At 38.3% G+C, this 26,009-nt stretch overlaps 3 protein-coding genes and 1 long non-coding RNA gene across 6 annotated transcripts in view; 3 read left to right on the top strand and 1 right to left on the bottom strand.

Annotated features, from left to right (window-relative positions):
* The window catches only part of flna (filamin A, alpha (actin binding protein 280)), a 41,237-nt gene extending 22,532 nt beyond the window's left edge, over window positions 1–18,705 (top strand). The window contains exons 15-47 of one of the 3 annotated variants that reach the window (XM_082145405.1): window positions 359–482; window positions 578–738; window positions 815–905; window positions 1,135–1,304; window positions 1,415–1,532; window positions 1,640–1,902; window positions 2,141–2,459; window positions 2,539–2,712; window positions 3,053–3,215; window positions 3,344–3,504; window positions 4,408–4,575; window positions 4,665–4,788; window positions 5,385–5,541; window positions 5,632–5,821; window positions 7,122–7,145; window positions 8,038–8,285; window positions 10,342–10,428; window positions 11,840–11,939; window positions 12,019–12,159; window positions 12,336–12,464; window positions 12,716–12,889; window positions 12,986–13,147; window positions 13,241–13,444; window positions 13,540–13,692; window positions 13,796–13,918; window positions 14,018–14,284; window positions 14,596–14,733; window positions 14,840–14,955; window positions 15,873–16,005; window positions 16,220–16,396; window positions 16,489–16,707; window positions 17,239–17,442; window positions 17,590–18,705. In XM_082145405.1, coding sequence (XP_082001531.1) covers window positions 359–482; window positions 578–738; window positions 815–905; window positions 1,135–1,304; window positions 1,415–1,532; window positions 1,640–1,902; window positions 2,141–2,459; window positions 2,539–2,712; window positions 3,053–3,215; window positions 3,344–3,504; window positions 4,408–4,575; window positions 4,665–4,788; window positions 5,385–5,541; window positions 5,632–5,821; window positions 7,122–7,145; window positions 8,038–8,285; window positions 10,342–10,428; window positions 11,840–11,939; window positions 12,019–12,159; window positions 12,336–12,464; window positions 12,716–12,889; window positions 12,986–13,147; window positions 13,241–13,444; window positions 13,540–13,692; window positions 13,796–13,918; window positions 14,018–14,284; window positions 14,596–14,733; window positions 14,840–14,955; window positions 15,873–16,005; window positions 16,220–16,396; window positions 16,489–16,707; window positions 17,239–17,442; window positions 17,590–17,774 — 5,367 coding nt within the window. In that variant the 3' untranslated portion in view covers window positions 17,775–18,705. The remainder of the gene's footprint in view (window positions 1–358; window positions 483–577; window positions 739–814; window positions 906–1,134; window positions 1,305–1,414; window positions 1,533–1,639; window positions 1,903–2,140; window positions 2,460–2,538; window positions 2,713–3,052; window positions 3,216–3,343; window positions 3,505–4,407; window positions 4,576–4,664; window positions 4,789–5,384; window positions 5,542–5,631; window positions 5,822–7,121; window positions 7,146–8,037; window positions 8,286–10,341; window positions 10,429–11,839; window positions 11,940–12,018; window positions 12,160–12,335; window positions 12,465–12,715; window positions 12,890–12,985; window positions 13,148–13,240; window positions 13,445–13,539; window positions 13,693–13,795; window positions 13,919–14,017; window positions 14,285–14,595; window positions 14,734–14,839; window positions 14,956–15,872; window positions 16,006–16,219; window positions 16,397–16,488; window positions 16,708–17,238; window positions 17,443–17,589) is intronic. The other 2 variants (XM_082145406.1, XM_082145407.1) reach the window with 2 other exon arrangements.
* LOC309480802 lies at window positions 5,828–6,645 on the top strand. The gene is made up of 2 exons (XR_014199786.1): window positions 5,828–6,219; window positions 6,259–6,645. It is a non-coding gene; the product is annotated as an uncharacterized lncRNA (long non-coding RNA).
* A 1,995-nt stretch (window positions 18,706–20,700) lies between the features above and the next one.
* emd (emerin) lies at window positions 20,701–24,537 on the top strand. The gene is made up of 8 exons (XM_082145427.1): window positions 20,701–20,810; window positions 21,446–21,529; window positions 21,673–21,768; window positions 21,846–21,877; window positions 21,962–21,996; window positions 22,116–22,145; window positions 22,243–22,302; window positions 22,447–24,537. The coding sequence occupies exons 2-8, from the start codon at window positions 21,448–21,450 to the stop codon at window positions 22,667–22,669; spliced, it is 558 nt and encodes a 185-aa protein (XP_082001553.1). The 5' UTR covers window positions 20,701–20,810; window positions 21,446–21,447; the 3' UTR covers window positions 22,670–24,537.
* LOC309480800 (ninjurin-1-like) lies at window positions 23,459–25,876 on the bottom strand. Its single transcript, XM_082145435.1, has 2 exons — window positions 25,187–25,876; window positions 23,459–25,100 (listed from the first exon to the last, which is right to left on the bottom strand). Exons 1-2 carry the CDS (start codon window positions 25,461–25,463, stop codon window positions 24,967–24,969), a joined length of 411 nt encoding a protein of 136 aa, XP_082001561.1. The 5' UTR covers window positions 25,464–25,876; the 3' UTR covers window positions 23,459–24,966.
* Between the last annotated feature and the right edge of the window lie 133 nt (window positions 25,877–26,009).

Raw genomic sequence — 26,009 nt, 5'->3', positions numbered from 1 at the left:
AATTCAAAAATGGTCAAGATCCTTAGAATTACTGTGCTAGCACTTTACTTGAAGTCTTTATGTATTATAAAGGTATTCATAATGTACACTGTCGCATTACGTATTTTCATAATATTATATGCATTTTAATATTAGCAGATTCCTTAGTTGTGTTTGTCTTATGTTTTAATGCATTGTTTCTCTTGGTGTTTTACTTATTATTTATGAGATCATACAGTGCATTATATGGTGCATTACAAGGCATAATTAATGCATTAAAATACTTTTATAATGCATATATTGTAGAAGCTTCAAATGTTACTATTGCTGTTTGTTACTTAGTGTATTACTTTGTGTTTTCACTGTATTTGTTGTGTAGATGAATATTGGGGCAGGGTGCCATCCCAATAAGGTTAAAGTATCAGGACCTGGAGTGGCCAAGACGGGCCTGAAGGCATTTGAACCCACATACTTCACTGTGGATTGCGCTGAGGCTGGACAGGGTAAGAGCTTGAACTCTAAAAGAATGACGTGAACTAATATTCTCATGTCTTTTATGGGCAAGTAAGCTTAATAGTTTTTTTGTCTCTTTGTCTAGGTGATATCAGCATAGGCATCAAATGTGCTCCAGGTGTGGTGGGACCTGCTGAGGCTGACATTGATTTTGACATCATTAGAAATGACAATGATACATTCACTGTCAAATACACTCCCCCTGGAGCAGGCAGCTACACAATCATGGTGCTGTTTGCTAATCAGGTAAGAGGAAATACATGTGTATGTGGAGAAGTGGTCTAGTGGGGTTACTTTTATTCAAACCTTTTTTGTTTTCTAGACCATTCCCATGACTCCCATCAGAATCAAAGTCGATCCCTCTCATGATGCCAGCAAAGTTAAAGCAGAGGGGCCTGGACTCAGCCGCACTGGTGAGATTAATGGCAAAGACTAACATGGCATCTCTGGAAGCCATCATGTTTGTAAATTATTATTTTTTTGTGAAAAAGTAAATTAAGTGTTTTTTATTTAAAAAAAAAAAAAAAAAAAGGTTTTCGTTTGACTTAACACATTTTTTTTTTTTCACCCCTCAGTTTGTTTTTAGTTTAAAAGTGAATCTCTGTAATAGTGAACAAAAAAATAGCTCTTATTTCTCTCAAGGTGTGGAGCTGAACAAACCCACTAATTTCACTGTAAACACAAAGGCCGCAGGCAAAGCTAAACTTGATGCTCAGTTCACTGGACCCAACAAGGGAGAGGCGGTCCGTGACTTTGACATCCTCAACAATCATGACGGCACCCACACTGTTAAATACACTCCTGTCCAACAGGTGAGTACATGTTTGATATTTCAACTTCCCATGACTGATGATGAGCGGTTTACTAAAAATCATTTATCCTTTGACTTCTGTGGAATCTAAGTGCTAATTTTCTTCTTTAGGGCAATATGGGTTTGAATGTCACCTATGGTGGTGATCCCATTCCCAAGAGCCCATTTGCTGTAGCAGTTGCCCCATCTCTGGACCTCAGTAAAGTTAAAGTGGCTGGTCTTGGTGATAGTAAGTTATCAATTTCCTTGTCTAGTTTGTGACCAATTAACCTGAGTTATGAACACCCATTTAAAAGTCAAGTTATCTGCTTTTTTTCTTTTTTTTTTTCTTCCAAGCAATGGCTGTTGGAAAGGATCAGGACATCACAGTCAAGTCTAAAGGAGCAGGTGGTCAGGGCAAGGTTGGCGCAAAGGTTACAGGTCCATCTGGTAAATCAGTGCCCTGTAAAGTTGAACCAGGCCTGAGCCCAGAAACCAGCCAGGTTCGTTTTATCCCCAGAGATAAGGGACCCTATGAGGTTGAACTGACATATGATGGTGCCCCCATCCCTGGCAGTCCATTCCCTGTGGAAGCAATTGCACCCACTGATCCATCTAAGGTGAGGCAGTTTGAAAATGTTGCTCAACCTAGGAATTAAATATTATTGCTGGTTTTACAAGACTACAAAAAGGCATCAGGAAAAGCTCTTATGGGTTGTTTATTCTACAAACTGTAATTTGCTTAATGTTGCACAACTTCTCAGTGAGTGTTTTTTGGCATCGGATCCCCTCATTGGCTTTAGTTGTAGAACAAATGCACTCTTTTATTCATATCCCAACGTCTCTTCTAATGTGTAGGTGCGATGTTCTGGGCCAGGCCTGGAGCGAGCTAAGGTTGGCGAGCCAGGAAAGTTTGTGGTCGATTGCACTAATGCTGGTCCTGCTGAGCTGACCATAGAGATAATCTCAGACAATGGCACTGAGGCTGAAGTCCATATTCAAGACAATGGGGATGGAACTTACACCATCACTTATATCCCTCTCTACCCCGGAGCTTATACCCTCACCATTCGCTACGGTGATCAGGATGTGCCAAACTTCCCAGCCAGACTTAATGTGGAGCCTGCTGTGGAAACCAGTGGAGTAAAAGTGTTCGGACCTGGAGTGGAGGGCAAAGGTAGTGTGGTCTTCTCAGGTTTATAAGACAGGAATTACTTTTCTTTGCTCATTTGGTCACTTTGAATGTTCAACTGCAGGTGTTTTCCGGGAGGCCACTACTGATTTCACTGTGGATGCTCGTGCTCTCACCAAAACGGGGGGCAATCATATCAAGACGTGTATCAATAACCCATCAGGCAACCGCACTGACGCTCTGATCAGAGACCTGGGAGATGGCACTTACCAAGTGGAGTACACACCTTATGAGGAGGGTGAGTTTCCGTTTTCATTTTTTATTTTTAAATCATCAATTTCATCCCATGCTTAACTAACATTAATCTTTTAATCTTTAAAATGTATTTAATTGCATTTCATTTGTACTTTGAATTATAATGTGATGCTTTGAATTCATTTGTAGCTTTTAAAATAATTCATTTTAGTTGTTAGTTTTATTTTATTTAATTTTAATATATTGTATCAAATCCTTTCTTAGCATCATTTGTAGTAAGATTTACAAGGATATGCACCACTTTTAAAAATCTGTAAAAATGAAGTATATTACTGTAATATTATAGATTGCATTTACTCTAATCTTCTGTGGCATATATTAAGGCACACACAGCGTTGAGGTCGCTTACGATAGCAGCCCGGTTCCCAAGAGCCCGTTCCGTGTGCCGGTGACCGAGGGTTGTGATCCTGCACGTGTGCGTGTACATGGCCCAGGACTTCAGTCTGGCATCACCAACAAACACAACAAGTTTACAGTGGAGACCCGGTGGGTAGATTCAGCACTCTGATTTGATCAAGAAAACAGCAGCTCAAAATGAACCAAAAAGCAGTCACTGCATCAGTCGGTCTGGTTGTAAGGTTCTCTGCCTCACTTCTCGTCTGTATCTTATCCAGTGGGGCTGGTACTGGTGGATTGGGGCTGGCTATGGAGGGACCTTCTGAGGCCAAAATGTCTTGCACTGATAACAAAGATGGCAGCTGTTGTGTTGAATACATCCCATATGAGCCAGGCACATACAACCTCAATGTTACCTATGGAGGCCAACCAATCACTGGTTAGTATTCATGTGTTAGTGTTTTAGTATTTTTGCATCATGTGTTAGTTTATTTAGTTATTTATTAGTGATGCAATGGATCACAAAACTCCCGGTTAGGGTCATATTATGGTTTGAGTTGTGGATCGGATAGGCAAAATGTAACTTTGCTTCACATTTATTACTTAAAGCACACTTTAAGTACTTTGATACCACAGCAACAACTACTAGCCTAGCTAAAGTTCAAACATTATTAAAGAAAAGTGAACAGTCAGTAATAAAAGAACAAATACACCAAACGCATGGATGAATACAATATAAGTCTAACAGTAGTATTCAGGTACATAAATGTAGAAATTAAATGTAAAATAACACTGTATAAATTAAATGTATATTAATCTTGGTTAAAGCTGAGTTTTTTTCCCTTTGATTACCATTAATGACAAATTGAAAGCAGCCTATATAGACCTGCTGCTGTCTAAGACCTAATGCATGGATCCAATATAATGATACACATCCTATTTCTTTCTCAACCATTTACATTCACTTAAAATATAATGACTGTGTTTACGTGAATGCTTGCCGAGACAGGTGTTTTTACAATTTTGTGCTTGTCCGTTCAGGCGCTAGGTGACGCAAAAGAGGAATAAATTGTGGTTTTGAGCTATTGAAAAGCAGCTGTGTGCGATAACAGAGTTGAGTTCTCTTTTGCCTCTTGCACTTGAATGTGTAAATTGGCAAGACAAAACGCATGCAAATGATAAACTTTTCACTCTATGGCGGTTCAACTTAGCAGTTAATCCGCGAATCACATGCGAGCCGAAGCATGGGGCCTGGTCCGTACGGATCAACTACGATCTGTTACACCCTTATTTATTTATTAGATTTTTATCTCATTTATTGATTATCTCCCCCCCTTTACAGGAAGCCCTTTCTCTGTACCTGTCCACGATACTGTCGACGCAACTAAAGTGAAATGCCAGGGTCAGGGGCTTGGAAACAACGTGCGTGCCAATATCCCACAGGTCTTTGCTGTGGATGCAAGCAAGGCTGGAGTGGCTCCTTTGCAGGTCAGAGTGCAGGGACCCAAAGGTGAGCGCTTGACTCAAGAGTCATTTGTTTGGATGTTTTTTCCCCTCCATTGAATCGGAGGATTGTGACGATTACTGTTTGTCATGAAGGAGTCGTGGAGCCTGTTGAGGTGGTGGATAATGGTGACCGGACTCACACGGTCAGCTACGTACCCACCAGGGAGGGTCCGTATTCAATTAACGTCCTGTATGCTGATGAGGAGATCCCACAAAGGTAAATTGTAACCTTACATGTCACCACCCTTTTACATGTCTCTAACCCTTTCAAGAGTGTCCTAAACAAAAACCGAATGAACCACACGACTGAGCATAATGTTACCTAAAGTTTAATGTCAGTCTTGAATAAAAATTTGTTTTTAAAATGGATCTTAATCATCTTTTATATCGTTTTTATTGTTTTAGCCATTATTTTTATTGCATAATCCAGGTTGAAAGATACTCATTGAAAGAAACTGACATGGCTTTACAAAAAAAGCTTAGTGTTTTGGTTTTTAGTTCTGTCAAATGTACCAGTACCAAAGAAAAGAAAGTCTATGCTTAAATAAAAATAAATGTATAAATGTAATGATCATACTTGCTACAGCATTGATAGTGTGTACTATATTTTAAGGGTGTTTTTATTGTTTATATTAATATTTAACAGCATAAAGTAATGTATTCAATAGCAGATTAGTTTTTGCTGTAATGTTGAAATTGGCATTAGCATCAACTACTGGTATAATAGCAGCCCTGGTGCATTTTTAAATTCCCTTGATTACTGTCCTTCCTTGCTCTTTATTTCCCCTCACTCTTTTCGGTCTCTTTATTCAGTCCTTATAAGGTGAAGGTTCTGCCCACTCATGATGCTAGTAAGGTCCGTGCCAGCGGTCCTGGTCTGAATACCACTGGTGTGCCTGCCAGTCTGCCCGTGGAGTTCACTATTGATGCCAAAGATGCAGGAGAGGGACTCTTGGCTGTCCAGATCACTGTGAGCTGATGCTTCTCTTTACAGCCATAAAGTAGCTGCTGACTCGTACAACCTTTTATGCAGTGTTTCGTTCTTTAATGCTTATTTTAGGACCCTGAAGGGAAGCCAAAGAAGGCTAACATTCGTGATAATCAGGATGGGACATACCTTGTGTCCTATGTGCCTGACATGACTGGCCGTTACACTATTCTCATCAAGTATGGTGGTGATGAGATCCCATACTCCCCATATCGTATCAGAGCCCTGCCCACAGGAGATGCCAGCAAATGCACAGTCACAGGTATGTAATGATCAGGTCTTATCAGTCTGTGACCAGTCTGTACATTACTGATTACAACCATACATACCATGGAGACCCATTTCAATTTATTTCAGAATGAACTACTGAGCTATCAGAACTCTAAATCTGAAAGTATATAATATAGTAGGGCTGCACAATATATCGGAATAAAATCGATATTGCGGTATGGCTTAATGGGATCAAGTGATGGCTGCGGTTATAATTAAAATATGAAAAAAAAAACGATTAAATATTTTTTATATCTGTATCATGTCTGTATCATGAGCTGCTCACAGTGCCATGCTTCTCTCTGGCAGTTTGCAAACAATATGTTGCCAGTTTCAAAGTATAAGCTTAATGGTTTAACATTTAAAAATTAAGTTGTAAATATTAGTATTGTAACTTTACAATTGTAATTAAACAATTTAAATTAAAAGCATTTAATACAAATAATTTTCAATGTCACACTGCAATTGTATTATTGCAATGTATTTTGTGTTTTTTAGTTTAATAATAATCACAATTAGAATCATATTTATAATTTTGTAGTCCTATTGAATGGGTCACAAACAGTGGGAATTTGGCCTAAGCTCTGTTCACTTTATGGTTACTGAAAGAGGTATAATCCTCGCAAAAAACAACTTAAACCTAAGTGTGAACATCCAAGATTGTAAAGTTTTTCCCAAATTGTTCAACCTTCAAGTTGCAGCTTTTTGACATTTTCGTTTTCTATGCAGACACTCACCAACAAAATCACACTAATCACTCTAAAAGATTAATTCTTTCCAATTACAGCTGTATAAAATCTGGTGAAAATTCGTTTTTTTTTTTTAATTTATATTGCAATATGTATTTTATGCGAAGTGAGCCAGACTGCCAGACAGAGAGGGCAAATGTGCCTCTTTATTTACCCATTTCTGGTGTCTTAAGATAGTCTGCCAGTATACACACTTGATCAGAATAATCCTGTGGTTTGGGAGTCACTGGAAACTAAATGTTTTGATGACTCTCCACTGTGTTCTTTGAGCCTTTTTTTGTCTAATCTGAAACCTAATGTTCAGGCTGGTTTTCACAAGGGAAAGTGTTTTTTGTTCTTTTGTATAAAAGTGTGTAAAGTTTCTGTGTACTTCTCCCATCTTCATCCCCCACCCACACACACACACACACACCTCCTGTGCAGCGCTGCTCACATTCCCATCACTTCATTCCCTACCTCTGTTTTATCTCTTGCACACATTTTGTTGTATTTTGCCCTGATTGTTACTTTTTCACTTTTTCTTGCTCTGCTTCACGGTCTCAGTCTCAATTGGAGGTCACGGTTTGGGTAAGCGCTTTGAATAATGCTCTAGTCTTATAGTTTGGTCCTGCATGCAAAATTGCATTGTATTTGATACTAAAGGGCTTATATTTTTTGCCGTCCTAGCCACTACTTTAGCTAAGACATGTAGATTATCTTGCAGTACAATAGTGAATTAGTTGTCGACTGCAGGTAACTAATCACTAACTTCTTGTATCAGGTCTTCAATATGCCTGTATGATGGAATGTACAAGTACTGATATATATATATTTTTTTTTTCTCTCTCAGCTTTTCTCATTTTTGTATTACATTAGTACTCTGGAAATTGAAGCAATGGAGAACAGGATAGTTGATCCATCTTTTTATAGTCACAGAGGAAAAGATTTCTAGATCCGTGATTCTCAACCTTTTTTACTCAAAGTCTCCATTTACCCAATACATTATTTGAAGACAAAGATATTTCCAGTTTCTGTTAATCAAAAAGTTTGGAAAAAAATCTGTCAATTACAGCAGAAATACAGAAAATATTTATTATTTTAAATTATCCATGGTTAATTTTGTGATTCAAGAACTGTATATATTAGTCCATTAAAAGCAATACAGTGTAATATTTTAGTTAACAACTTGATTGTTTTTTAGCATTTAAATTTTATATATTAAAATAATCAATCTATTAATTTAAAAACGGTTAGAATAAAGTAATCCTGTGGCCCCCTTGGAAGATTCCTGGGACCCCCTGGTTGAGAACCACTGGTGTTGATGGATCCTACTTTTCTTAAGCTATCTGTTGCTTTGACATTCTAGATATTTTGCATCCAGTGCATGGTGGAATGGAGCTATGGAGGGATGGGTACTAAACTCCCTAATAACAAAACATCTGCCTGCATATTCCTGTTACTAAACCTCTGTATTCTGTAGGAGCTGGTGTTGGTCCAACTATTCAGATCGGAGAGCAGACTGTCATCACTGTGGATGCAAAGGCCGCTGGGAAGGGCAAGGTGACATGCACAGTGTGCACTCCAGATGGAGGCGAGGTGGATGTGGACGTAGTTGAAAATGAAGATGGAACATTTGACATCTTCTACACAGCACCCCAGCCTGGGAAATACGTCATCTGTGTGCGCTTCGGTGGAGAACACATCCCCAACAGCCCCTTCCAAGTCACGGTACATATATGCCATATAGATCCTGTACTCATGTGGATCACAGTATATTCATTCAAATGGTGGACAAACTCTTACAGGCAGCCTTTCCAGTGGGATTGTGCATTAAATATACACTGTGAACCTTTAGTGCAAAACCATCATTAGTGTGAAGGAGTTCGTAGCTTATTGTTGCAATTACACTGTGGTAAGCATCAACATGCAATTTAAGGGATTAGTTCACCCCAAACTTAAAATTTTCATCCACATGTTGTTCCAAAACCATATTTCTTTCATCCATGAAACACAAAAGTAGACCCTTAGATTAATGTTATAGGTGCTCTGTTGTGAGGATTGGAGCTGTCAAGTTTTTTTTTGTTTTTTTATAAAAAGGACATAACAGGATCAAAAACACCTAAACTACCATAAAAATATAACTAATAACTCTGATGAACAGAAGGAAACGGCACATAAGCTCTCACATGGCTGCAGATGGAAATTTAAGTGTAGTTGTTTGATCATTTCCCCCTCTAGTTAGTTGTTAACTGCTGTGACTAGATTATTAGTCTCCTCGGTGAACAAAAGAACTGAACAAGTTTGAATCATAAACAAATGTTAGACCAGTTATGTGAACTTCAATTGGTATATTGAAGAAAAAGAACCGGTTTCAAAAGAACAATGTTATGAATCAGATTCTGGTAGTTTTCCCATGTTTCTAGGGCAGTGGTTCTCAACCTTTTTGACTTAATTTTTTTTAAACTATTTTAAATTAAGTTATAAAATTTCATGCAATGCGTTCATAGCATATTTGAACACGTATAGCGTGTTTTAGCAAAATGCTAGCATTTTTAGCATGTAGCATATTTTAGGATGTTAGGTGTTAACATGTTTTAGTGTGTTGCTAGGCTTATGTATGGATATTTGAGTTTGAATTTGTTTAAATTAGATTTTTTTTGACATTTGGAGTTTGATGGAATATTCAAATGAGCAGAGACTCTACAATGTTAGACTGTGATTTTTGTGGAGTTTTGATCGTCAATTTAAGAAAAAACGCAAGTCTGATTAGTTAGAAAACGTATTGGTGGTGGTCATATCTGGAAAGAATTAGGCTGTATTAATGTTAGAAATGTTGGTCTCAGAAGGCGGCCATGTTCACACAGCAGCAGAATACAGTTGTCAGTCCTGGATTTGAGTCCTTAACACTGCTACCTACGTTCACACACATTTTGAATATTAATGGGAGTGACAACCTCCATTCCATAACCAAAATCACACCCATAAATTGAGTATTTGTAACTGCATTTTTGGCCTACAACTACATTTGTGAACTCAACCGTACTGGATAACTAGTTGTCTGTCAGGCCATATAGTGCGAAAGAGCCACTCTGCTGCTATATCTGCAGCTCTGTAAGCTCTGCTCATTCATCGCAGTGTCATCTGAAGGTTTTAGATACAGTCCACCGGAGCTGCTCCCAACACATTTGTGGTATGTGCACGACTTGCGATAAAAGCTGTTTTCGTATGATTTTCGATCTGACAGAAGAACTTATCGTTTCAAATGTGTAATATTTAAGAAATTAGTCATATCAAAGAAGTCTACATAATTAAAAGGACTTCTGTTGTACGTTCATATATGCGGTACTCAAGCTATGTGAACAGGACCTGTAAGTAAATGTATTCGTCAGTCTAATAATAATGGGCTTAAATGGTAGATCAGTATGTTCTACTAAGTTATTGAGGGGAAAAATAATGTGGTTAGATCTTTGTGTGTGTTGTTTTAGCCTTTTAATTAAGTTTTATTAAGTTATCCTAGGAGTTTGCTGTTGTGATCCACTGTGCTAGGGCAAATACTAAGACTCTTACATTTTGGCCAGTTCCTTAGACAAAACTAGTGGTTTTGGAAAAATATGTGGGTGAAGAAATTACACCATTTTGGGATGAACTATGGTTTTGAAATATCAATCATCTTAATCTTAATCAATAAATTTCTTTAAGTGGCTTCCTGGTTGAGCAGCTTTGAACCAGAGATGGTGGTTGTAATTGGAGGGATTTCATCTTTGATTCTGTTGCCCTGTCTCAGGCTTTGGAAGGTGACTCCCCTGACCAACTAATGCAGCAGACCCAGAACCCGCAGTATGCCTACGCGCCCAACATGGGCCAGCCATGGGTACTGACACGCCCCTCTTTCCTCCCCGTCTCAATTTCCTGCTCTGCTACTGACGAGTCACCAATCAGTCCTACGTCCTTCCCCCTTTTCACCCTCCTGTTTTTCTCTTCCTCTAGGTTTAGGGTTTATTTAATCTTATTTCCCTTGATTCTTCCTTCATGTGGACTCAATTGTTTTTGTTTTATAGAATGACAGCCATTTTGGAAAGCAATAAATGTGGGCAATCTACATTTGAACAAAATGGCTGGTTGTTGCAGAGCTTATGCTTTTTGTTTGACACCGTCATTGTCTTTTGTGTTGGCATTTAGATGTTGTTTTTGTGGTACATCATTGTTGGTCACATTGCCACTTGTCTGCTTGGCTTTTTCTCCACACCCTTCTCCAGATTGGTCAATCACTGACTGATCCTGCCATTCATTTCTCATTAGAATGTCATTCTCTCTCACAGTGTTGGTGGCTGCATCATCATCCACGTCATCATCTCCATTGTTGTTTTTATTTTGTTTTTTAGGGTTCTGTTGTCATGTCTGCTGTTTGTGCCCTTCATTTCCATTTATGATATATGTACAAAATGTGTTTTCTTGACACCAAAATCAATATTCATGGGTTTCATCAGGTCCCTTTCCACAGGTGTATAAAATCAAGCACCAAGATTATGAATGCAGACTGCATTGTGCTTGATTAATACACCTGTGGAATGGGACCTGATGAAACCCATGAATACACTACAGTTTGGGGTCATTAAGATTATTTAAAAAAAAATTAAAGAAATGAATACTCTTATTCAGAAACGTCATTTACAACTTTAAATTGTTCAAGCGCCAGTATGCATTTATAATGTTCCCAAAGGTTTCTATTTCAAATAAATGCTATTCATGGACTTTCTTTACTCCTGATTTTTTTAAATAATTTTTTAATAACCATTTTCACAAAAATATTAAGCAGCACAACGGTTATCAACATTGATAGTAAGGAATGTTGTTGTTTTTATTTTTATTTTTATTTTTTAAGCACCAAATCTGCATATTAAAATGATTTTTGAGAGTAATTGTTCTGAAAATTCAGCTTTGCCACCACAGGAATTAATTACATTATAAAATACTTTAAAATATAAAAGCATTCATTTTAAATATTTCACAATATTACTGCTTTTACTTTTTTTGATAGAATAAATGCACTTCTTTCAAAAACAATCTTAATGACCCCAAACTTTTTCAGCCATAATTTGAGGATGACAGTTGAATATTGTTGTTTGTCTGCTGAACTATTTTTAGTTTTTATCTCGAGTACTCATTACCAAGTAAAATGCATTAAAAATACAGTGAAATAAAAATGTATATTGAACAAACTAAGCAATTAGTAAATTCAAAATTTGTTTTAATCTGTCTGATTTTCCTCTCCTTCTTCCCAGGCTACAGACAGACAACTGGGTATGAATGGACTGGACGTAGCTGGGCTGAGACCCTTCGACTTGGTCATTCCTTTCACTATCCAGAAGGGAGAAATTACAGGTACTGTACACTGCAAATCCATCAAACAGAAAAGTCCTGATTTGAATAAGAAGATTCTCATGTACCCAATGCCTCACAGGGGATGTAAGAATGCCTTCTGGAAAAGTGGCCAAGCCTGATATTACCGACAACAAGGATGGCACAGTCACAGTGAAATACTCCCCAACTGAGGCTGGCCTGCATGAGATGGACATCAAATATGATGGAATACATATCCCAGGTAAAAAAAGGTACAGGTATTTGTTCACTTGTTTCATTCTCTAGCCATTCAAACAAGTTGACAAGAGAATGAAACAAATGACAATGAAACAAATGAGGACATTCTTTAAAAAAGCTTTTGCCTTAATGGTTAATGAATAAAGATGTAATTTATTATGAATTCTTTGGCCCTCTTAGGAAGTCCACTGCAGTTTTATGTGGATTATGTCAACAGCGGTCACGTCACTGCCTTTGGTCCTGGTCTAATTCATGGCATGGTCAATAAGCCTGCAGTCTTCACTGTCAACACCAAGGACGCTGGAGAGGGTATAGACTCTCATATCTTGACTGGATCGCATATTGCATGACTACTTTAGCTTTTAACTAATAATAATAATAATAATAATAATAACAATAATATGTTTATCCTTATTTATTTTCCCTATTTATTTGAAATATCCTAAATGAATGGCTTAAGCACTAGATTCATATAGTGAGTAACAGACAACTTCAAATGCTATAATTTGAACGGTCCACAATGAAAAGCTAATTTATGATTTTTGTTGTGTATTCATTAGGAGGTCTGTCTCTGGCCATTGAAGGGCCGTCAAAGGCAGACATCAGCTGCACTGATAATCAAGATGGTACCTGCTCGGTGTCTTACCTCCCTGTTCTTCCTGGAGACTACAACATCATTGTCAAGTACAACGACAAGCACATTCCTGGCAGCCCTTTCATGGCCAAGATCACAGGTGCTTTAAACGCTGCTTTGATATTTAGAGGGGGTAAAAAGTCCATTCATGTCCATTTTTTTGTGGTGGTGTCATCAACTCTTTGTCTGTCCACAGGCGATGACTCGATGCGCATGTCTCATCTGAAGGTGGGTTCTGCTGCTGACATCCCTCTAGACATCGGTGAGCTGGATATCAGTCAGCTGACTGCGTCTCTCACCACCCCCTCTGGACGGGAAGAGCCGTGCCTGCTCAAAATGCTCAGGAATGGGCATGTGGGTAAGTGTTACAAAGTGACTATGTAGAATGAGAGGTCATGTTCACAAGTGTGAAGTCGGCAGTTGTGCTAATCTCAGCCCTCCTGTTTCAAAGGTATCTCATTTGTGCCGAAGGAAATTGGCGAGCATCTTGTTAACATTAAGAAAAATGGACGTCATATTCCTAGTAGCCCCATTTCAGTCATGATCAGCCAATCAGAGATCGGTGATGCCAGCCGTGTGCGTGTAACTGGTCAAGGCCTGAGTGAAGCCCGTACCTTTGAGCCTGCAGAATTTGTCATTGACACCAGAGATGCAGGTGAATTTAAATGTTTAAAAGCAAAAATTAGTGAATCATTTTATTGTATTTTTTTATTTTGTATCGGTTTATATTTTTCGTGTTTGTATTTGTAGGTTATGGAGGACTCAGTTTGTCTATTGAGGGACCCAGTAAGGTGGATATCAACACTGAAGATCAGGAAGATGGCACCTGCAAAATCACATATTGCCCCACAGAACCAGGAAATTACATAATTAACATCAAATTTGCAGACCAACATGTTCCAGGTACTAGCAGTGCTATATTTTCAGAATGCCAGATTTATTTGGTCATTTATTGTTGTGTAATCAGACGCGCTGTTTAACTTTACCCATTATGTTTCTCCTACAGGAAGTGCTTTTACCGTGAAAGTGACAGGAGAGGGTCGGATGAAGGAGAGCATCACCCGCAGAAGAAGAGCTGCATCTGTGGCCAATGTTGGCAGCCAGTGTGACCTCAGTTTGAAGATCCCTGGTACGACTTGTGGGAAAAATAACATTAACATAATTATTATTAAAAATCCCCTCCTCTAATGCACCTACATTTGTTGTCCTCCTTACTTTTTGCCCACAGAGATCAGCATCGCAGACATGACTGCTCAGGTGACCAGTCCATCTGGCAAAGTACACAAGGCCGAGATCATGGAGGGAGAAAACAACACATACTGCATTCGCTTCGTGCCCACGGAGATGGGTGTGCACACAGTCAGTGTGAAGTATCAAGGTCAACATGTCCCCGGATCGCCCTTCCAGTTCACCGTGGGTCCTCTTGGAGAGGGAGGCGCCCATAAGGTCCGTGCTGGAGGGCCAGGATTAGAGAGAGCAGAAGCGGGTGTACCAGGTATGATTTGACCAGTATGTCCAGTAAGTTTTAGTGCCTAAAGATGCGGACAAAAAAGGTCAATAGCGTAGCGATAAAGTAGTAAAGCACAGCTCACACAGAAGTAACTTTTGAACAAAGCAGTTTTCTGTTGGTCAGCGTGGTGAATTCGTTGACACGTTGATGAATATGCATCTGGAAATATTTTGCCTTATGCAAAAATCCAGATCATTTGGCAACCTGCTGAAAATTATGGATTTTGCACATGAAAATTCACCGAACCACAGTAAATGTGACTGAGGTTTAATCCCTCATATTTTCCTCATGAACAGCGGAGTTCAGCATTTGGACCCGTGAAGCAGGAGCTGGTGGTCTGTCCATCGCAGTGGAGGGACCCAGTAAGGCAGAGATTGCTTTTGAAGACCGCAAGGATGGATCCAGCGGTGTCTCCTACATTGTCCAGGAGCCTGGTGAGGCTTTTGTTCTGGACTCGCCCTATACTCATTTATACTTTAGGAAGTTTATCCTCATGGTAAGTTGTAAGTGTCGAAGCTGACTGGTCTCCATCTGTTTCAGGTGACTACGAAGTGTCCATCAGGTTCAATGATGAGCACATCCCTGACAGTCCATTTGTGGTGCCCGTGGCCTCTCCATCTGACGATGCCCGCCGTCTCACTGTTGCCAGTCTTCAGGTGAGGCTTCGAGAAAGACAGACATTTGTCCACCCAAAACAACTCCAAGTCAACCCTTGGCACAGCAGCTGCAATGAAATTGAAAACAGTAACCATGACATGAAACAAAGTTTGTTTTGTTTTAATGTGAGGTATCAAGTACAAACAGAAAAGGAGAGGTAGTTGTCATACTATACCACATGCTCTCACATACATGCACACATTTTGGTAGATGCGTATGTTAAATGGGTAGATCTTTTACTGCGTCTGGAAAACGTTTCAATTGATAATGTTAAAACTAGGGATGCACCGAAATGTCAGCAGGGTATTTACATTTTTTGGTCAAAAGAGAAAAAAAGCCAAAAAGGTATGCTCACTCTCGAGCAGCATATTTTGTAACTTTGTGAGCAGCTCCGCTTCTGAAGATGCACAACTTCGAAGCGACTCTGGCTGAGCAGGTAAGAATTTTTGGTTTCGGTCCAGAATTTTTATTTCAGTGCATCTCTATTTGAAACTCAAAAGGTTGCATGCACCATTCACACCAAACCATTGCTGCTGTGTTCAAGGGGTGTGCTGGGGTTTCTGGGATACTGAAGGACTGTTTGTATTTCTCGTGCCTTGTCCTAAAGGCTCCCAACAGCCCTACCTTCAACATGGATGGAATTTTTAGGCTAAAGGGTTAAAGAGGGCAAAAGAGGCTTGTTTGTCTTTCTGTTCTTTGACATTGAACTACTTAATTGTGTGTATTGCTGGGGTGGAGGGCTTTCATTTCTTGGCGTCTCAAAGCCTCTCTCTTTAACCCTGTTAGCTTGAAGGTAAGAGATGTAGAGTCCTATTGGGTGAAGAGCTGTTGCATATTTGAACGTGTTGTGCTGAACACCAGACTTTTGCTCAGTTTTTGATCCTGTGTTGAGTGTGGCAGTGTCATGTTAATGCAGGAGTCCGGGTTAAAGGTGAACCAGCCAGCCTCTTTTGCCGTGAGCCTAAACGGGGCGAAGGGAGCCATTGATGCCAAAGTTCACAGTCCATCCGGAGCGCTTGAAGAGTGCTGTGTCACAGAGATTGATGAAGGTAACAATGGGTTGAAAGCTTTCTTGCACTGTAAAATGGTCCAAGAAAATCATTGAGGTATTTCCTTCTTTTGGGGAAATGAAGCACCCAGGAGAAAGATTAAGATGTAATTTATTGTTAAATAAACAATATTAGTTTGATTGGCAAGAAGTTTTAGCAAAACTAGTTGTGATTTGACTGATCTTCAATTGGTTTCCTCTTATCTTTCTCACAGATAAGTATGCTGTGAGATTCATCCCCAGGGAGAATGGCCTGTACCTAATAGATGTGAAATTCAATGGTTCTCACATCCCTGGAAGCCCCTTCAAGATCCGTGTTGGTGAGACGGGCCAGGCTGGAGACCCAGGAATGGTGTCTGCTTATGGAGCTGGTCTGGAAGGAGGCAGCACTGGTATAAAGAACTTAATATATCACGTACAGTGTGATTCTATAGTTGTATGTGTGTAGCCGAACTAAACTGACCCCACACCATCACCTCTTCAGGATCGCCATGTGAATTCGTTGTGAACACAAGTTCAGCTGGCCCAGGTGCTTTGGCAGTGACCATCGATGGGCCTTCCAAGGTGAAGATGGACTGTCAGGAATGTCCAGAGGGCTACAAGGTCACCTACACCCCTATGGCCCCTGGAAACTACCTAATTTCTATCAAATATGGTGGACCATACCATATTGTTGGCAGCCCATTCAAAGCTAAAATTACAGGTAAGAAGAAATGCAATCAGGTTTGATTGCAGTGGAGCTATGTTTGTGTAGCTGTTGTGTTTTAACTTATTTTAATCAAATTATTACCGGTTTAGATATAAAATTAAACGCATGTTATTTTTATCATGGTATATAATTTTTTTTATCTAATTAATTTTTGTAACATTTTATTTAAAATTGTATGGTCTAGTTCTAGTCAACAAAAAAAAGAATACATTTAATGTCTGTTTATTTAATAAATATTTGTTTATATTATCTTGTTATGGTTGTCATGGACATTGAGTAATTTTTCATGCAATCTTATTAATTTTTATTTAATAAAATTGTATCATTTATTTAAATTTGTGTTGTCTAGTTCATCAACTTAAAAATTAACAATTGGTTGATTGTACCATGATAAAATGTTATTTTATTATTAACTTATGAGAACTCATGTTGCATAGTTCGTCAACATCAATGTTTTATCATGATATCAAATTGGTGATGGACAGAAACTTTAGTCGTGTGTAATTTTGAATGTGTCTTTTGCAGGCTCTCGATTGGTCAATAGCCACAGCATGCACGAGACTTCATCAGTTCTGGTTGACCCCGTGACCCGCAGTGTGACAACCAGCCAGCAGGCAGCGCCAGGATGGGCCAGCTCCGACGCCAGCCGTGTAGTTGCCAAGGGTCTGGGACTCAACAAGGGCTTCATAGGACAGAAGAACACTTTCAGTGTGGACTGTAGTAAAGCAGGTATGGGCCAGAAATATCTGGGGGGGGGGGGGGGGGGGGTACAAACAATATCTTTGTTGCTTTTGGGGGGATTATTTGCATCAAACATGCAGTCGGTTCCTATTAATTGCCAACATTTGACCATATATTTCCTTATTGTCCCCACAGGGAGGAACATGCTCCTGGTTGGAGTGGACGGACCCAAAGTGCCCTGTGAGGAGATCTTGGTGAAACACTTGGGTAACCGTCTCTATAATGTGTCCTACCAGCTGAAGGAGAAAGGAGAGTACATCCTGGTGGTTAAATGGGGCGATGAGCACATCCCTGGGAGCCCGTATCACATCACTGTCTAATGGCCCTCCACAAAACATCCAACACGAGTCCTGTCAGCATCAAATACATGAACACTGAAAACTCTTTTGTCCTTTTTTCATTTATATGATCCTCTCATCCAGTAATTTCCTGCATCACTATTCAGTTTTCAAACAAATGAGGGATTTAAAAGAAGCACCTTGTCACTGTATGCCAGTCATTTTTGGATCCTGTTACCTTTGCTGCATTCAGTAATCAATTAAAGCAGAGGGTCCTGGTGGCTTTTGCTCAGTGTTTGGTTTACACCAATTTGTTACTGATCTTGTCCCTAACACAGAGTAGCTGCTACTATGTTTTTGTCTGATTTAGAAGACTGCTGTTCCAGTCGTAACTGTACAGAGTAACCATTTCTAGTAGCAGGAGAAATCTAGATGTGATTCAGCCGCTTGTTTAACAGATTTGTTTTCAGTAAACTTAATGTATGGTTAAGCATCACTTCACCCAATGGTGTCACTTAGACTGAATAAACACTGTTCCCAAAGCTCTGTTTTACAGTATATTTTACAGTCTACAGAGCTGCATGTTGCCTCCATTTTACCATAGACATTTTTGAAAATGTCACTTAAATGCCCTTTAAAACACTGATAGGGTGCCAAGTGATTTAGTAACACCAATGGGAAATTACATGGCAGAATAAAGGTGATGGAGACACCACCTAACACCATCGTTTGTAACGAAAGGGAGATTAATGATGCATACTGCTTGTCGAGTTATTGTTGGTAATGCAAAACGCACTTGGAAGTCTTAACATTTGTGTGGCTAAACGTCACTTATTCGCTCTCACTTTGTCAGCTCTTTAGTCTTTTGTGCTCCAATGTCAATGTATAATCAGTATTCCAGAATAAAAAAAAAAAAGTTTGACTTACAGTATTTTGATACACAATAAAGTTGTCTTAACTATTTTTCTGTCAATTAAGTTGTCAGTATCTTCCTTTTCTTATGTCTGTGTGTGGTTTTAGTGTTGCATCTTGAATTGATTCATCTTTCATCAGTGCAAGTTTGGTGATTACATTTAGTATGAGTGATGCATTTAAGGAAATGTAAATTATAATTGGGGATATACTTAATATGTGGAATGTACATGGTATTGATAAAAATTATTAATAGAACACCAAAAAAGTCTAAAATATTAACAAAAAACGAACCCCCAATTAAAATGCATAATCAGTAGGCTACTGTCTCCTGAATCTTTTGAGCAATTTTAAATCAGGTTGACGCCTGTCGCTGGCATGCAGCTCAGTCAAGATACACAAGCAGAGCTGCTACTCTGTCCATATATGGTATGACAGGCCCAGTTTGAGGCCCCTTGTTTATTACTTAAGTCCCTGTTGAGTTTGGTTTGTGGGGCCCAGAAAATTTTTACCACCTAATGAAGGACCTATACTTTAAATTTTAAATAAATATGGCGATAGGCTTGTTTACACTATTGGACTAATACTTTACACCGGTAGCTCTGTTCAAGCAGTTCTGGTTAAAGAAAAGAAAAGATACCCGCCAGAGAAACCATGTAATAACATGTAACATCATGTTATCGCGGTCTGTCCATGCCAACGCGAAAACAAATACAAAATGGTTTGGGTTTCCTCCTCCAACCTTCGAAACCTTCAGAGACCTCTTTGAGTAGTTATGTCGCCGCTCAGCGGTAGAGAGCGGTACTGCAGGTCCGTGTCGTTCTGAGCCACAAAGAATTTCTCTTGCTGTGAAACACAGAGCAAATTTCCACTAATGTTTAGTTGTTTTTCCCCCCTCATGGAATTGCAATGATTATGGACTGGAGAGTTCAAGCTCCAAAAAGGATTTTCAAATCACCCTAAATTTATCAGAAGAGTGGCACAAATTATGCACTATAGAAGTCATCTGAAGACTGAAGTCATATGAAAACTAAACATGTTTTTCACAGAAAATCTTGACATCCTTCTAATTTCTGCTCACGATGTATAGAATGAAGTTACATGTATAATATTTAAAGATTCTGTTCAGACGGTTCATTATCAGACTGATCCAGTTCTCACATTGACTCATTGATTATTCAGTTGCAGCACACTGGAGGTAAATATTATTATAAAAAAAATTTTTTTACTTCTCTTTTTTTTTTTTTTTTGTCATACTACTACATTTATCTCTTGGGATGGTATAAAGATGCTCTGTCAACCTAATACAAAGTAAATAGCCTATGTTCCAAACTATAGCTTTCTCATTTGTTTTGGATTGAGTAGCCTAGGCCCTGACAATTACATATCTTTCAAAGGTTTGGGGTCAGTAGCCTAAGATTTTTTTATGTTTTTGAAAGTTTTTTTTCATGTTCACCAATGATGCATTTATTTTTTAAAAGTTAAAATAACTTTTTATTTTTATATTTTAAAATGTAGTGTAATTATTCATTTAATGGCAAAGCTGAATTTTCAGCATCATGACTTCAGTCGCATCCTTCAGAAATCATTCTAATATGCTGATTTGCTGGTCAAGAAACATGAACTTATTAACTTGTGCTGCTTAAAAACAGTATCATGGTTGGTTTCCACAAAAATATTAAGGCTAGATGAAAGAAAGTTCAAAAGAGCAGAATTCATTTGAAACGGAAATCTTTTGTAAAGATGTTAAAAGTCTTTACTATCACGTTTGATCCGTTTTAAATGCAGTCTTTGATGAATAATAAACTAGCCTATTCATATCAAAAAAAAAAAAAAAAAACTTTTGACGGTAGTGTAAAGGCTATACATACATAGCTATAGCATACTGTATACACGTGTTAGTTTTGCAAATATATATATTTTTATTTTTATTTTACAATACAGACTAATGGGTGTGTATACATTAAATATAACTGCCTTTACTGGAAAACAACCGCGTGAGAGCCAATTTAATGGCTTCGCACAACATTTTACCTACAGTGATAAAAGTTTGAACACGCCTGCCTAGTAAAGGAAGTAAAATGTGTCTCCTCCTCTAGCGCGACCAGAGGAGCGCGACACGCCCAGCTCAGAAAGCGCCTTTTTTACCTCCTGGAATCGTTTCAGGTAAATTAATTATGACAAAAGAGTATTTTTAAACATAAAATGTATATATATGCAAGAAAATACACGAAGCTATTGCTATTTCAAAGCTATATGGCTTGCCCTTCTATCATGAGTCATGCTAAACGCGTTGTTGAAGTTGTCAGTGGTTTCGCTTGCGAGCTCGAGCCCGAGAAATCCATTTTCAATCCTTTTGTTCGCTTTAAAAACGCGTTTGGAGTCGTTTTCTCCCAAATGCTTTTGCTCTAATGTCTTTTAATCTGACAGAAGATTAAATTTTCGCTTAGTCTTTGCGTAGGGAATATATTTTGTTCATGGTACCTTTCATAGTTTACAGCTGTTGCGATTTGCGCATGTGTATCATCCAGATGTTGTGGTAGTCTCACACTGAAGTAACTTACCTTTTTTATTTTTGTGCAGTGCTCAAGAATATGTCATATCTCTGTGTTATATCGTTGTTTATTGTTTCAGACGCTCTTTTGGGATAAAATAAACGTACTTACGTTACATTTCTCTGTCAAGTAGGCCTACTAGTTACCTAACTTACATACTTAATTATTATGAGTAATCTCAGTTCTCTATTGATAAAATAAATAAATAAATAAAAATTCTAAACCATAACATGTATGTTGTTGTAGATATGTCGACATTAAGTGGAAAATCTGATAAGGAGATCAGTCAGCTGTTGGATGAATATGGTATTAAACATGGGCCCATAGTAGGTATGTGTTGTCTTTAATTTGTTATAATATGTTCAGATAATAAGATCAAGGAAGTATGTTAAATTAAAAAGAGAAACTTTTTCTTTTTGTCAATAAATCTGGCAAAAGTTGTGATGTGATTTGGTGGTTGTTTTGTTTTGCAGAATCCACAAGGAAACTCTATGAAAAGAAACTGAAAGAGGTTATGGGCAAAAACACTAAGCCTTCCTCGTCTGACAAGACATATTACAGAGAAGAACGTAAGAGACAAGCTTTGATATCAACCATGTATTACGTTGCAGAATTACACTTGTAAAATTTGCTTTTGTTTTCATAGAGGATGAAGTGGAATATGTTACCTATCAGCCCGTAAGTAAAAACTGAACTGAATTTGAAGGCTAACTGCTCTTATGTCATCAGACATGTTAATCATACATTGTTCATATTTTGCAGCCTCAGATGACAAGATACGATGGATTTGGTGATGTGTAAGTAGCTTTTATTTATTTATTTAATATGTTAAGCAGTAATCAATTATAATGTCTATCAAATTGTCCTGCTGAGATTACAGATAATATCCTTTTTGTATGCTTTGATTTCTCCCCAGCACAAGAAGGTCAAAGATCGCAGATACAGAGTGAGAGAGATTCATTTATTTCTTTTGGTCTCAACTGAAGTTTAAAAGTGGTCGCATCCTCCTAAATGCTAACTGGATATATGCTCTCTCTCCACAGCATAAGGAGGTCAAAGTTTACTGATTATAGAGATGATGATGATGTAGGCCATACCAATGAGTGAGTTTTTGTATTAATAATATTGTTTTTATTTATTTTCTTCTCTTAAAATATGCTTGACTTTAATGTTGTACTGTAATGATGATAATATTCCTGTAACCTCACTGAAAAATAAATTATGTGTCCTTTCTGTCTATTTTGAAGGCCCGTTATCAGCCCAACTCGAACAACCTATCAGAGTTCTTCTCGCCCAGGCCCATCGGTCTCCAAATCCGTCCAGCGTGGTGCCAGTCCAGAGACCAGCAGACCTGGAGGTGTCCCGGGTTGGCTGCGTGTCTTGGTGTTTCTTATCATTGCTGTGTTTCTTTATTATGTGTACACGTGTATGGAGCCTGCAGAAGAGACTCCCTTTAAAACCATTCAGTAGAGGAGCAGTGAGATGTTTTAAATATGTTCATCAGCCCCAACTAAAACTGATTCAGTAGAAGAACAACCAGAAATATAGCTTGTAATATATTCTGTAAGAACAGATTGTGAGAGGTTTAATACCAGTTATTGTTCAACCATGAACTTGTGCATTATGTGTAGTTTTATTCAAATATTTGCCCTGCTTTTTTATAAACAAATAGGAACAGATGTGGAAGTCTGACCAAATCAAGAAAATTTGGAATTTTTTATGATAATTGGGGCATTTAAAGCTAATTTTTTTATACATTGAATGTAAAATCCTTATGCGTGGCAATATATTTAGGGCCTGTGTTCATGGGACATTCTGTAAAGCACTAATTGGTATGCTGTTTCTATTCGCTGTTTTTTATTAATTCTGGCGTGCTGCATCTAAAGCTGAGCATATTTAAGCAATATACTACACAAGGTTAGGCTATTTTATGAATAATAGTTACAGCTAAAGGTTATTGTGGCACAATGCAACACAACCGCTTCAGTCAAGACTATATTCACAATATAGTAAAGCCTTGAATGCCTATTACTATTGTTATAAAGTTTTTAATTACTAAGGATATGAATTGCATAAATTCTTTTATTAAACAGATTTATAAGTGTTATCCCTTTGCTAAACAGTATTGTCCCTGACATGTTAACACTACCAGTATGTTTTTTGCTTTTGCGTTTGTTTTGAATGTTATGTAGTGTACCCAAAAAATATTTGGACAACTTAAGCCATATATACAATACAGATGAGCCAAAACATTTATGACTATCTGGCACCAAGGCATTACCAGCAGATCCTTCAAGCCCAGTAACTTGCGAAGTGGAGCCGCCGTAGATCGAGCTTGTTAGTCCAGCACATCCCACAGATGCTCAGTTGGATTGAGATCTGGGGAATTTGGAGGTTAGGGCAATACCTACCAACACCTTCATTATGTTTTTCAAACCTGAACAATATGTGCAGGATGCATTATCCTGCTGAAAGAGGTCACTGGCATTGCCATTAAGTGGTGCACCTAGTTTACAACGATGTTTAGGTAGTTGGCACGTGTCAAATTTACATACACGGCCGTCCACTTGATGCAAAAGAAAATGTGACTCATTGGACCAGTAAACCTTCCACGGTTTGTCCCTCCTCGGACCACTGTTGGTCAGTTCTCGCTACTACTGACTCAAGACTTAAGACTGAGACACTGTGACCCAGTCGTCTGGTCATGTTAGAGTTGGTCAAGTCTCTCATGTTTTTATTTCTGATTGCAAGTACTGTTTTTTCACTAATCGTCTTATCTACTTAGAACATTGGGGCTTTTTAGGAAATGATCTAAATTTTTTGCTTCACCTGTATCTGGTTACAATGTTTTGGCTCATCAGTGTATTAATGTCATTGCATTGAATTGTCATTAGATAATTCATGCTCAATTTGGAAAGTAATTGCACATACATAACATACAGTAGTTCCCTTATCGAGTCGGTCCCTCGATATTACGTATGGGGAAATCCATTTTCCTCGAAATGCTGAAGTAGTTTATCATTCAAAACTATTCAAACTTTATTTTTTGTCAAATGTTTGCTTGAAAGCTTGTGCTGTCTTTTAAAAATGGCACTTGGTTTGAAATTTTACCTAATTGTGTAATATTTGTATTGGGGGTTTTCCTGTACACATCAGCTTGATTAAATCCTTTGGACAAAAAAAAAAAGTTGTTTTGTTTCAATGAGGTTTTCAGCATTACGGTTTAAAAATGCAATACTCAAGGAGAGGGACATAAAGCAAATGTCCATAAATATTACATTGCTAACTGTTCTGCTTTTAATTTCTTGACTGCTGTCAATAAAGTGAATAAAGTCACATATTAGAAAATTTAGTTTGTTACAAAACATCAGATTATATATGCTTTGTTAAATGAAGGTATCTAGATTTTTTTTTAAAGAAAAGAAAAACCATGCAGAATGGCAGAAATAAGATTAGGCTAGATTTTGATTAGTGAATGGAGGTAACTCACAGGATATCCTGAGTGCTAAAGGTTGTGTAAATACAATCACATGTAAGCAATCCTTGTGTATTTATCTGGAGGGAGTGCAGTATCAGATGCTGTTTCTAAAACACAAAGAAGAGATGTAAAGTCAGTACATTACAGTCTGTGCATTAATGTAAATAATAAAGTATAGATGTGCAGACTAAAATACTCAGGATTTTAAACTATATTCTATGCAAACATTACAATTTGAGTCAAATTTCCTGCAGACTCTGTCAAACTGCATTTTCTAATGAGATTCTTCTCACCCTCCAGACTCAAATCCCAACACTGTGATGAAGAGGTTAATAAGAACAGTAAAGAACACAAAAACAGTGGACATATTATTAATTGTGTTCAGCCTCGGCTGTTTCTTAACATCATTCAGGTCATACTTGACTGAAGGAAACAAGAGAAAACACATCAGTGTTGTGTCAGTGAAAGGAGATCAGAATGCTTTCAAACAGACACAAGTGTAAACTAACCAATGAAGACGAGTAGGAGGCCAACAATGACCTGCAGTGAGATGGACAGTGAGATCAGAGCAATAAGAGGAATGTAGAAGCGGTGCTGAGGTCCTAAATGCAGAACTGTCTTCAGCTGAGAGGAGTTCGCCATCAGAAGAGCCACATCCAACATGCTCTGCGCTGCACTCTTCTTAGTAGCGTAATGATTCATGTTGAAGCCGTTCCCTGCGGCACGAGCCTGACAGGGAGTGAACATTACATTATAACATTCAGCAGCCTGTGCACTCAAGAACATGAAATTAGTCAGTAGATTAAAAGTAGCTAATGAGTGTAAGAAAAGTTAGAGCACAACTCCTGTGCAGAAAAAAACTAAACTTTCAGACATTGAAAGCTTAAGCAAATAAGAAACCTCACACAGCACTGCTTGCTCACAGAATGGACCTTTTCCAAAAGAAGTATGACCATCACTTAGGTGCCATTGGGATGTTGTCTTGTGGATGAAACCCTGACAAGTCTGCTTGCATGTAACAGAATATATATGTATAGTGAATAAATTATCTCATGTAAAAAGTATATTAATGCCACTATAGAGCTGCTAGGTGTTATCTGCACTGTAAAATGCTTCTATATAGATCAGTTACTCACCACTCCTTGCTGATTCTCCATTGGCTTCGGGGTTTGTTTAGCAGCAGATATGTTAAAAAGAAGCAGTCAAGATGCTCACAAACTAATCAGCTCAAGCTGAGGAGTGTTTTACTCTACAATTCCAGGCTCTCTCCAAAACATGTGCTATTAAAGACTGAGAGAAAGACCCTCCCATCGGTCACTCTCACCAATGTGT

Source organism: Leuciscus leuciscus (genome assembly GCF_965113295.1).
Source record: "Leuciscus leuciscus genome assembly, chromosome: 18".
NCBI classification, from domain to species: domain Eukaryota; kingdom Metazoa; phylum Chordata; class Actinopteri; order Cypriniformes; family Leuciscidae; genus Leuciscus; species Leuciscus leuciscus.
The sequence above is the reverse complement of the archived record's forward strand: the minus strand, read 5'-3'. Positions and strand labels throughout refer to the sequence as shown.